This window comes from Tursiops truncatus, chromosome 11 (genome assembly GCF_011762595.2).
Source record: "Tursiops truncatus isolate mTurTru1 chromosome 11, mTurTru1.mat.Y, whole genome shotgun sequence".
Lineage (NCBI taxonomy): Eukaryota > Metazoa > Chordata > Mammalia > Artiodactyla > Delphinidae > Tursiops > Tursiops truncatus.
The window spans coordinates 24,853,046-24,865,894 of NC_047044.1; the positions used below are offsets into that span (position 1 = coordinate 24,853,046).

Genomic DNA, 12,849 nt, shown 5'->3' on the forward strand with positions numbered 1-12,849 from the left:
GATTTTGTGTGATGAGTTTGCTTACAGCCGTTCTCTATGCATATTTTTCTGGGTTTGGTCTTATCGAGTGAAATACATATAAACCCCACCCCTGGCATTGCTGAGCCACATAACCAGGGACCTTTAAGGAACCCTAAAGGCATATGGTCTTGGAAACTTATTTTGGGAGAGAGAACCAGGTGGTTCTTCTAGTTCTACTTAATCCAGCTAGAGGTCATTTGGGATTTCCTATCTATAAAGAATCTATTAGATTTGAAGTGAAAAGGGCTGGAGTTTGAGGATAGAAGGAAGTTTGCAGAGGCGTGAAGTAGGTCTGGGATTTATAACAACTTCAGAGAGAGATGTTAGTATCAGTGTTCCTTTAAGCTCAGTAGACCATCTCAGTGAGGCTGGGATTCCTTTGCTCACCAGCAATAGATGCAGACTTATCTGTAAACAGGCCAGGGTATAAAATCATAGGTACTCTGGTCATTCTTAATGGAACTGATCTTTATGACAGATTGATACGGAAGCAAAGAAACACTCTACATATTATGTGAATGAATATGTCTAGATGGTATCGAAAGAGACTTTTCTTTCTCCTTCCTTGTCTTCCTAGTGTTTACTTTCAAAGTTTGCTGCAAGATCAAAATGTCAAGACTCTAACCACATTTCCCAAGCAGAGTTCCTTACAACACTGGCGCCCCATTAGACGTTAATAATTAACCAGAGGAAAATGGGTTTTGTGTTGAAATAAGTATGAGAATTCGAACAGGTTTCCTTATTATCGGTCTTTTCAGAACCTTCAGGAGGCTAATGTTCCTAGTGACTCTCCCAGGCGTGCAATATGCCATGGTTCTCAAATTTACTTCACCGAAGAGCCCTTTTTTGTCAGGGTTCCTAACAGCTTCTCACTGGGCACTACTATTGCTCAGGAATCACTGCCTAACATTGCTTCATGCGTCAGCTGAAACGTGAAGGTTGACCGTTACATTAAAAGGGAAAACCAGATTTTTTTAATCCACAGATCTACTTTTGCTACTTTAAAAGAGCTGAGGAAATGTGAGACATTTTGATCTTTAAAAAGAATGTGTCTAAGAACAATGCTGCAATTGTAATGATTTCTTAATGACTTGATTTATGAGACAGGGAAATAGCTGTTTCTTTTTTTTCCTCCCTCTCCCAGGCAATCCATTGTAGAGCAGTTCTTCCCTGCCAGGACACTCCTTCTGTGAAATTAACCTACAGTTCAGAGGTAAACATCACTGAAATTATTCACTGAATTAAATGATCCATACAATTATTTTAATAGGGATTACATTAAATCTGTGGATTTCTTTGGGTAGTATGGACATTTTAACAATATTAATTCTTCCAATCCATGAACACGGGATATCTTTCCAAAATGATCCACGTAAGTAAATGTGGTATAAATGATAAGCAGAGATAAGAATTGAATTTTTTTTTTTTTTTTTTTTTTCTTTTTGCGGTACGCGGGCCTCTCACTGTTGTGGCCTCTCCCGTTGTGGAACACAGGCTTCGGACGCGCAGGCTCAGCGGCCATGGCTCACGGGCCCAGCCGCTCCGCGGCATGTGGGACCTTCCCTAACCGGGGCACGAACCTGTGTCCCCTGCATCGGCAGGCGGACTCTCAACCACTGTGCCACCAGGGAAGCCCAGAATTGAATTTTTATAGCTAGAAATACTTTACTTAATTAAATTCTACCTGAAATATGTTAGAAAAAGGCTATGGGGCTTCCCTGGTGGCGCAGTGGTTGAGAGTCCGCCTGCCGATGCAGGGGACACAGGTTCGTGCCCCGGTTAGGGAAGGTCCCACATGCCGCGGAGCGGCTGGGCCGCTGAGCCTGCGCGACCGGAGCCTGTTCTCCGCAATGGGAGAGGCCACAGCAGTGAGAGGCCCGCGTACCGCAAAAAAAAAAAAAAAAAAAAAAGAAAAAGGCTATGGATCCCATTTTGAATCTCTGTTTTAAAGGCAGTTGCAAACATAAGTATAAAAAAAAGGGGTGTCAGGGACTTCCCTGGCGGTCCAATGGTTAGGACTCCACAGCCGGGGGTGCAGGTTTGATCCCTGGTCGGGGAACTGAGATCCCACATGGTGTATAGTGCAGCCAAAAAATGAAATGAAGTAAAATAAATCATTCTGATTTTAAAAGGAATTCAGAATTCTGGACCTAAGAACAAGAATTTGGGAGCAACTCTTTTTAACTTAAAAAAATTGACATTTGTAGGATTAAAGTTTCTATAAATGTACTTTACAGCCTTGTAAATGTCTATCTAGGTATCCTAATGGGCATATATTGCAGACTTATCTGTATACATTTCCAACTTATTCTTGTTGTAGGTACTGCTAATCCTTTTAGGAAAAGGTAGACTATAATTAATAAATAAATACTATCCCAGAGGCTAGACTTACTTAGACCAGGCAAATAGAATTGAGGACCAACCTGTATTTATGGGGCCTTCTTGATTCCCATAATCGTTCCACAACCAAACCACCCCTAGCTGCAGAAAGCTTTACTTGGAGGCCAAGAATCCCTGGACTCTGGTGTTTTGTGACCACCTAGAGGGGTGGGATAGGGAGGGTGGGAGGGAGACGCAAGAGGGAGGGGATATGGGGATATATGTATATGTATAGCTGATTCACTTTGTTATAGAGCAGAAACTAACACACCATTGTAAAGCAATTATACGCCAATAAAGATGTTAAAAAAATTTTTTTTAAAAAAGAATCCCTGGACTCTTCTCAACCACTTAATAACTGCATGACCTTGGGCAAGTCTTATGACCTCACAACCTCAGTTGTCTCATCTGTGTAACCTATCACTGCCTAAATGAAGGGAGGAAGCAGAACCAAGTTCCTGAATAGTTTTTAGCTCTAGGATCTATGGTTGTTGCAGCACTGATTCTGGAGGTCCTGATTCTGTGCCTGCCTCAGTAATAGCCTTGAGGACTGGGCCATGCAGGAAGAACATGAAAGCCTAGCCTTGTTGGAATGGATGTTTGCTAGATCATTAATACTCAGGTGATGGTCCTTTATTCTGGCATTCATTAGACGTAAGACTTGGAGAATCATGGAGATACGGTACACACTTAAGTGACCATACAGTTTGCCCCGTAAGGACGTTTTCCATACAAACTTCCAGAGAAAATTATTTCTCCTTTCTCAGCAATAAGTTTAAAAGCTTCTCACACTCATGACCCTTAAAAAGTAGAATTTGTAACTCCAAGTTTATGTTTTAAATATTAAATTTTTCAGAATTGTATTCTCTGATCTAAAGTGAGTATAGCATCCTTTTGAATCTCTTCTGAGGGTGTGGAGGGGAGCAGGGCCGGTGGCTACCATTGCCAGGCATGGTGCTGAGCTCTTCATTTATATTATTTATTCCTTGCAACAGTCCTATGAAGTATTACCCTCATTTGATGGAGGAAACTGAGGCTCGGGGAAGTTATTTGCCCAAGTGCATGAAGTTAGTAAGTGCAGAGCTGGGATTTTAACCTAGTTTCTACCAAATGCTCTTAATATGGATGGATGAATGGATAGGTAGATATGTCACCAACATTTTTAAAGAAGCCAGTTTTACATATTGCCAATTCTATTTATAAAAGTGTTACAGAGGAATGTATTGGGTTCATAGTCTATGGTATCGATAGTCAAAAAGCGGGGGGAAAGGTTATTTTACATAGAACTTTTCATGTATATCTTTATTTATATCTTTTCCTTCTCAATTAGGTGTCTGTCCCTAAAGAACTGGTTGCACTTATGAGTGCCATTCGTGATGGAGAAGCACCTGACCCAGAAGACGCGAGCAGGAAGATATACAGATTCAGCCAAAAAGTAAGATCTTAGGGTCTAGATTTTGTTTTAGTTGGTGGTGAACTACAAATAGCTTTTACCCATCCAGAGAGCAAAATGGCTTTTGAAATATTTCAGAATTTAGAAAGCAGCTCCTGCTTTTTGTTTTCTTCATTTCTTTTTCTTTTGTGCTTTTAAAATATTTGGTTCTGCTCGCAGCGTTGTACTGAAGTAGGAGGGTGCTGGATAGGCACGGCAGGAGGCGTGCCTGATCCCATTTCCCTACATCCCAGTCAGTAGCAGGTTTCCTGTTTCTAAGTTACACTTTGACCTGCCCTGGTACCAGAGCTCGGGTGTGTGGTGGTGTATTGTTTACAGATGGAAGAGTTGTCTTAGACCAGAAAGCACTCTGTTACAGTACTTTTAAGTTAAAATTTCTAAGTAGCTGGTAGTTAGACTTGTATCTTTGACCTTTAATGAAGTGTGTGTGTGTGTGTGTGTGTGTGTGTGTGTGTTTATTGATGCTTTTTATTTTTTTATATATTTTTATTGGAGTGTAATTGCTTTACAATGTTGTGTTAGTTTCTACTGTACAACAAAGTGAATCAGCTATATGTATACATATATCCCCATATCACCTCCCTCTTGAGCGTTCCTCACACCCTCCCTATCCCACCCCTCTAGGTCATCACAAAGCATCGAGCTGATCTCCCTGTGCCATGTAGCTGCTTCCCACTAGCTATTTGACATTTGGTAGTGTTTATATGTCAGTGCTACTCTCTCACTTTGTCCCAGCTTACACTTCCCCCTCCCCATGTCCTCAAGTCCATTCTCTAGTAGGTCTGCATCTTTATTCCAATCTTGCCCCTAGGTTCTTCAGGACCTTTTTTTTTTTTTTTTTTTAGATTCCATATATATGTGTTAGCCTACCGTATTTGTTTTTCTCTTTCTGACTTACTTTACTCTGTATGACAGACTCTAGGTCCATCCACCTCACTACAAATAACTTAATTTCATTCCGTTCTATGGCTGAGTAATATTCCATTGTATATATGTGCCACATCTTCTTTATCCATTCATCTGTTGATGGACATCTAGGTTGCTTCCATGTCCTGGCTATTGTAAATAGAGCTGCGGTGAACATTGGGGTGCATGACTCTTCTTGAATTATGGTTTTCTTTCGTCTTCCTTAGCAGAACAGGTAACTAAGCCACAGTGGACAATTTTGCCCCTATCCCAGCTTCTGGGATTCCAAAGCCTTCAGCACCCTCTCATTGCTGGATTGCTTTGTATGTCTCTCAAATATACCAGGAGTGGTTTTAAGAAGGAATTTAAAACAAAGTTTTTTAATTCAAGAGAAAATGACAAGAAACTTAAAAGCATAGTTGCCTTTTTATATGTTAATTTTTGTGAAATGCTTAAAATGTACCTTGTAATACTATGTGCAATCATGTTTTTCACATTTCAGAGTCTTCCCTTGCTAATGGGATAAAAGGGAAATAGACGTTTTGAAATGTCTTTACATCGCAGTTTTGAACTATTTGACCCCCTCAAAAATTTGAGAAGTACAAAAGGAAAGTAATCCACACTAATGTTTGGAGATTTGAAAGGAAATTTACTGACTTCTGAATACGAACTGTCTTATTCTGTAATATTTTTAAACACTAATTCGAGCATTTGGTGTGTTTTTTTGCCACCTTTAGGTTCCGATCCCCTGCTACTTGATCGCTTTGGTTGTTGGAGCTTTAGAAAGCAGGTGAGCCTCTGAACACATTTTGAAGTTTATGAAAAGATTAAACCTTAGGTGTCTTGAACCTCTGTCAGGATTAATTGGTAGATCATTTTTGTATTTCTCAAGATATCAAGCCAACAGCTCTAGAAACATTCAAATCTAATCATGAAATGTAAGCAACAAATTAATTTTAAATCAAAAAAATCTTTACCACTCACCCCTTAGATTTCCAAGTATTATAGAATGAGCATGGTCTTACCTACCTTTATAGATCTGGAATCTAAGTTTGAACAAGTCACTTCTCATAACCTCCATTTCCTCATCCTTAAAATAATAATATCCCCTTTCCTACTTCATTGGGTGGTTATGTGCAACAAATGAGATAAATTATTTTAAAGCACTTGGAAACCTATAAATATCACAGAAATATAAGATATTTTGTTAAAATTTTACCAGCAGCTAGAGTGCCCTTCTTTCTTAATTTCTTGTTTGTTCTTATTTCTAAACAACTGAAAATTAAGAATGGCTATAGTAATCACATTCTTTAAATTGCCAGGGATGTGGACACAGTGGACAAATCAGGCAAATATAGATTCCAGGGCTTCCCTGGTGGCGCAGTGGTTGAGAGTCCACCTGCTGATGCAGGGGACACGGGTTCATGCCCCGGTCCGGGAAGATCCTACATGCCACGGAGCGGCTGGGCCCGTGAGCCATGCCGCTGAGCCTGCGCATCCGGAGCCTGTGCTCCGCAACGGGAGAGGCCACAACAGTGAGAGGCCCGTGTACCGCAAAAAAAAAAAAAAAAAAAAAAAAAAAAATATATATATATATATATATATATATGTAGATAGATAGATAGATAGATAGATAGATATAGATTCCAGTTCCAGCTGTAGCAGTTAACTATCTACATCCTTGGGCAACTCACCTCTCTGAGTTTAACCTTCTTCGCCTAAAAACTGGAAATAATCATGTTTACTTCAAGGGATTTTTGTGAGGATTAACAGACCTAACATATGTAAAGGTCCTGGCCTATAGGAGGCACTCAAAAATGATAATTATAATCATTGTCACAGCAGCTGACAGTTATCAGGTCTCATTAGGTACCAACTCCAAGGCATTATGCCCTTGAATTCTCACAACTCTGTAGAATGGATACAATTACTCTTTCTCATTTTACCAATAAAGAAACTGATGTGTGGTGAGTTTAAATAGCTGGCTCAGAGTCACAGAGCTAGGAAATGTCAGAGCCGGGACCCGTCCTAGACCATCTGACTTTAGAGCCCATGCAGCATAGCACTCTGCTGTCTGGAGTGGCAGCCACTAACCACATGAGGCTTGAGATGTGCTGGAAGTGTGAAATACACACCGGATTTCTAAAGACTTCATATGAAAAAAAAGAATGCAAAATATTGCATTAATAATCTTTCATGCTGATTACATGTCAAAATGATACTATTTTGGATATATTGGTTTAAACAAAATATATTATTAAAATTAATTTCATCTGCTGCACTTTGCCTTTTTTAAAAAATGTGGCTACTGGACAATTTATAATTACACACGTGGCTCACATCTGTGGCTCTCATTCATTTATATTGGCTAGCACTGGCTACCACTGCTACTCACTGTGGTCTACAAACCAATAGCTTTGGCATCACCTGGGAGCTGGTTAGAAATGAAAGTCCTTGGGTCCTACCCCAGACCTACTGAATCAAAATTTGTATCTGAACAACCTCCCCAGATAGTTTGTATGCACACTGAAGTCTGAGAGGCCCTGCCCTAGAATCCACTGCCTCTCTGGGCCAGGATATCAAGGCAAAGACTTATTGTTTGGGGTTTGGCACTGCGTAACAGTTTTAAGATGAAATTTACATGAAAAAAATATTTTTGCGTTCTAGTCCTATACAAGTGATATATAGTTCTATTTGTTTCTTCTTTTTTTATTGTGGTTAAAAAAACCCCACAAAATTTACTGTCTCAACCAGTTTTAAATGTATAGTTCAGTAGTCACTAGTGTTAAGTATATTCATGTTGTTGTGAAACAGATCTCCAGAACTTTTTCATCCTGGAAAACTGAAACTCTGTACCCTTTAAACAACAACTCCCATTTCCACCTCCCTCCAGTCCCTGGTAACCATTGTTCTATTTTCTGTCTCTCTGGGTTTGACTACTTTATGTACCTCGTAAGTGGAATCGTAGAGTACTTGTTCTTCTGTAACTGCCTTATTTCACTTAGCATAATGTCCTTAAGTTTCTTCCATGTTACAGCATGTGACAGGATTTCCGTCTCTCTCTGTTTGTTTCTTCTTATTTAAAAGTGTTCAACCTTTAAGTGCATAACAGAGTTTACATCCACCCCCTTCTGGAATAATCTCTTACTGAGCCGTGACTGGGTTTCTATAGTTGTAAGATTGAGGGAAGAAACTAGATCCCTACAGGTCTTACCAGAGCCAGTAAACTAACCTTTGGGGGCGCTTCACGTCAAGTTTTCATGTGGCCCAGACTACACCCCCTTATAGACATGCAGACTTATTACCTCATTTACAACAGGAGGTTTGCACCTCAGAGAAGCCGCTTAGCCTCACCTCCTCCCCATAAGCACGTAGTACATCACACTGCTTCTGTAAGGATTTGTGTACAACAGTTTAAATCGTTCCTAGAACCAGGTGAGTAATTTGCTTTGAATTTCATTTTTATTAAGCTTTTCCATTTTGCAGGCAGATTGGCCCAAGGACATTGGTGTGGTCTGAGAAAGAGCAGGTGGAAAAGTCTGCTTACGAATTTTCTGAGGTTCGTCATAAAGTTACCCTTTTTAATAACTGTGGTAGATGGTAGATTTAAGATTTTGAGTATGAAATGCGGTGCTTTTAAGTAATGTGGTAAAAGAATCAAATAGTATATCTTATTTTAGGTGTTTGCAGTTGATGCATTTTTGGGTATCATTTTCATTTAAAATAAGCATCATTAATTCATAGCCTTCACAGAAAGCAATGTACACTTTAAAGAAATTTATTATGGCAATTTGTAAGACATACAAATATATATACATTAATTTTCCAGACTGAATCTATGCTTAAAATTGCAGAAGATCTGGGAGGCCCATATATTTGGGGGCAGTATGACCTATTGGTCCTGCCACCATCCTTCCCTTATGGCGGCATGGAACATCCTTGCCTCACTTTTGTAACTCCTACTCTGCTGGTAAGTGTACAGTTTTCTTCATTTGAAGTTGACTTTTCCTCAAACATAAACCTAGATATGAAGAGCCTTAGACTCCTAATAATAAAAAGACTTTTTAAAATAATAAAAGTCTTTTATTTATGTAACCCTTGTTTCTTATTTGACGCTTATTGTGGTTATTATCATCACCTCAACTTTCTAAAGAAAATAATTTGGCCATTTGGGAGAAAAGAACATAGTGTTCAAGGTGCTTTAGGATGCTGGGGGAGGAGGGCTATGTAACAACAGTCTATTGATGAATTGTGTGTCCAAAGAAACTATACCATTTACACTTGGCATATAGGTACTGGTTAAAAAACAAAGCAAAACTCAGTTTACCATAACTAGGAAAGAATTAGCCCACAGTATATAGCTATATTTTATATGCCTTTGTTCGCTACTTTAAACCCTTCCTAGAACCAAGTGAGTAATGGATTAGCAACTAAATAAGTAAAACACACTATAGGACACTACAGACTTTTCTTAAATATACTGCAGGTAATAAGGAGTGAATGAAGGTACCTAAGAGTGAATAAGAGCGGATATAAAAAAGTAGAAGAGGAGGGCTTCCCTGGTGGCGCAGTGGTTGAGAGTCCGCCTGCCGATGCAGGTGACACGGGTTCGTGCCCCGCTCCGGGAAGATCCCACATGCCACAGAGCGGCTGGGCCCCGTGAGCCATGGCCGCTGAGCCTGCGCATCTGGAGCTTGTGCTCCGCAACGGGAGAGGCCACAACACTGAGAGGCCCGCGTACCGCAAAAAAAAAAAAAAAGAAGAAATGTTTCCTGCAAGTTAATTAGAGACAGGTATACTGGCTCCTGTGGTATTGGAAAAATTCCCAAGATTAGGGAGAGAAAGAATAATGCTATGTTTTAATCCTGCATTTTAAAAAATTTCTTCAGTACATGTTGCTTTTGAACTCTTTGGAGTGCCACAGCAGAAGTACAGTGGACCATAAATGCTGGAATACTATGTCTTGACATAGGCAGTCTTTTAGATATAGTCTGTAATTTGATTTCTGAAATATTAAGGTAATCTTCTTCTTTTTTAGGCAGGTGACAAGTCACTCTCCAACGTAAGTTAAAATTTATTATCATGGTCTTATCCTCAAGAAGTATTAAGTCAAGTGATTTTAAAATACCCATTGTGTCATTATATTGAAGACATGATTATAAAAGATAACTTGGGGATTCTAGTTGCAAGACATTACTACATAATCAGTAGGATTTAACAGATTTAAGAACATTTTATGGTTTGATCTCTTCATATGTTTATGAAGTATTTTTTAATGATGTATCCATTTATTATTTTCTAAATAATATTTTGTTTCTAATTTTGTAAACTATACTATACTTTTTTTTTATCTTTGGCTAAATTGTGATTTTTTTTTTTTTTTGCTGAACTGAATAATTCCTTGAATATCTCAGCTAATGTTAAAAAAACTTGAACAATGTGGAAAAAAATAAATTGAACAACGTGGAATTGGAAGAACTAGAATGCTTACATAATGAGTTATTTTAGGTTAAGATAATCAATTTCACCATTAATCACTTCTATTTCCTTTAGGTTATTGCACATGAAATATCTCATAGTTGGACAGGAAATCTAGTGACCAACAAAACTTGGGATCACTTTTGGTAAGATTTATTATTATTTCTTTATTGGTTCTTGTTATTGATTTCTTTCCCTGCCTTCCACCACCTTGAATTGTTTTGTTTGTATACCTTTGTTATCATCTCTTTGGTAGACAGGGATTTTTAAAAAATTCTGTAATACTTATCACAATGTCAGGTAGAATAGAGGTTTTCAGTTGATGCTGTTTAGTTCCTGGTATGGTCACATTTTAATACATGGACACATAAAACCAGAGCCCTGGCTTCATTTGCCCTGCTTCCATCTTCTGGGCTGGGCTTCCCATTGTTCTGAACTGAATGCAAGGAAGCCACGCAGAGCAGTCTGCTTAGACTTGAGTATTCATACTTTACAGTTGCTTTGCTCTGTAGAAACACCAAAAAGAAAATATCTTGTTGATTGCAGTGCCTTTTTCTCTCAGCTGTGTCAGTGTTTTTATTTTTCAATTATTTTCAGGTTAAATGAAGGACATACTGTATACTTGGAACGCCACATTTGTGGACGGTTGTTTGGTGAAAAGTTCAGACATTTTCATGCTCTGGGAGGATGGGGAGAACTCCAGAATTCGGTAAATGAGTCATACTTTTAAAAGCATTCATCCCAAGTTGTGTAGGTGTTCAAAAATTCAGTTTGTAAAGCAGCTTTACTAAGTAGCAGTAAGAAAGTCATTTTTCCCCGTGTGGGAAATCAAGCAGATACTGGTATGATGTTCTCTTGTTACCTGTTAGTCATTATCCTGTGTAAGGTCATGTTCATGACCAGTAGGACCTCACTGGGGCTTTGCAATAATATAGTTGGTGACTCTGTTTGAATTTTATTTGGTGTATTTACGTCATTTTTAAATGCTCTCTCCTGAGAGCTGAATTTGCTAACCAGACATTAGAACATTTTTCTAGTCTTCTATTGAGCAAGAAATATCACGGAACCTTGCGCTAGTAGGCATTCCATTAATAGACTTCCAGAAATGTATACTAACATATCCTACATGTATACTACATATGTAGTGTGTAGTATATACATACTACATACTACATACTACATGTATACTACATATCTAGTATGTAGTATACTACATACTAGTTTGTAAATGTATACTACATATCTAGTTTAAGTTCTCAATTCCCCTAAAGTTATGCCATGGAGTGTAGTAACACTTCTTAGTAGCTTGTGTACATGGTGGTAACCAGACTTCATATTTGAACATTCCTCTAATTTTGCGTCTCACAGATAAAGACTTTTGGAGAGACACATCCTTTCACCAAACTTGTGGTTGATCTGACGAACGTAGACCCTGATGTGGCTTATTCTTCAGTTCCCTATGAGAAGGGCTTTGCTTTACTCTTTTACCTTGAACAGCTTCTTGGAGGACCAGGCAAGCAGTTGGCATTTTCTGATTTTTTTGTTTTGAGGGTAACAAAGAATTTAACTGTTGCTTTTGCTCCATTTTATTCTTCCCGTTCATTTTTTATGTAGCTGCTAAAGAAATCTGTATCGTTTTCTAATGTCGCCTCTCTACTTAAAACCTTGACTAACCTCTGCATTCTAAATTATTCTGCTTGACTTATAAAAAGCTCGTCAGTATTTTAAAAATTAGGAAACTAGTATGTGCTCATTGCAAAAAATTTTGTGTGGTACAGAAATTTGTAAGAGTCATAAGTGAGAGTCCTTCAGTTTGGTGTGTATGGCTCCAGATCTTTTTCAAAGTGGAAGTGGACAGACATATATAGATATATATACATATAGTTACTTTAATTACAGAAAATGGATCATACTATATATTTCTTCTACATTTATTTTTTAATTCAACAATATTTTACATACATCCTTCCATGTCAGAACTTACAAATCTATCTTGTGCTTTTTAATGCCATCATAGTATTTCATTATATATGTGTGCTGAGTTTACGTAACCTTCCCCATTGATGGGCATTTAAAAGTACTCTCCTTAGTCAATGGACTTTGAATGCCCTCCCTCATCTGGATCCATTCTGTCTGCCCAATCTTATTTTCCTCTTTTCAAGTTATGCAAAGATCGTTGGTCTTGGAACTTGTGTTGTGTATTCCTTTTTTTGTGTCTTGTGTCATCCCCTTACCTCTAATTAGGATTTCTCTTCTGCCTTCCAACAAATTACGTATGTTCTTCAAGGTACAACTTAAGTCCTACCTCTGTTTTTGAACATTCTTTTACTCTTAAAGTCCTCATTGGTTTCCCTATTTTCTGAATGTTCTCTGTTCTCCGTGGTTTGGTACAATGCAAGGCACCAAAAAATGTGTTAATTACCTTTCTATTAATTGACTTCTTTTTTCTTTTCTTCTTTTTGAAAAACTCTTAGAGGTTTTCCTAGGATTCTTAAAGGCTTATGTTGAGAAATTTTCCTACAAGAGCATAACCACTGATGACTGGAAGGATTTCCTGTATTCCCACTTTAAGGATAAGGTTGGATTCTAAAACCTTTCTTATTGTGCATGTT

The 12,849-nt window shown here is 38.4% G+C and overlaps 1 protein-coding gene across 3 annotated transcripts in view; it reads left to right on the forward strand.

Moving 5' to 3' along the window:
* Positions 1-12,849, forward strand: part of LTA4H (leukotriene A4 hydrolase) — a 29,009-nt gene that overhangs the window by 7,436 nt on the left and 8,724 nt on the right. For 2 of the 3 annotated variants that reach the window (XM_019918558.3, XM_019918556.3), the window contains exons 4-13: positions 1,166-1,234; positions 3,731-3,835; positions 5,497-5,549; positions 8,246-8,318; positions 8,589-8,729; positions 9,798-9,821; positions 10,313-10,383; positions 10,835-10,946; positions 11,606-11,750; positions 12,712-12,815. In XM_019918558.3, the coding sequence (XP_019774117.1) occupies positions 1,166-1,234; positions 3,731-3,835; positions 5,497-5,549; positions 8,246-8,318; positions 8,589-8,729; positions 9,798-9,821; positions 10,313-10,383; positions 10,835-10,946; positions 11,606-11,750; positions 12,712-12,815 (897 nt within the window). The remainder of the gene's footprint in view (positions 1-1,165; positions 1,235-3,730; positions 3,836-5,496; positions 5,550-8,245; positions 8,319-8,588; positions 8,730-9,797; positions 9,822-10,312; positions 10,384-10,834; positions 10,947-11,605; positions 11,751-12,711; positions 12,816-12,849) is intronic. The other variant, XM_019918557.3, reaches the window with a different exon arrangement.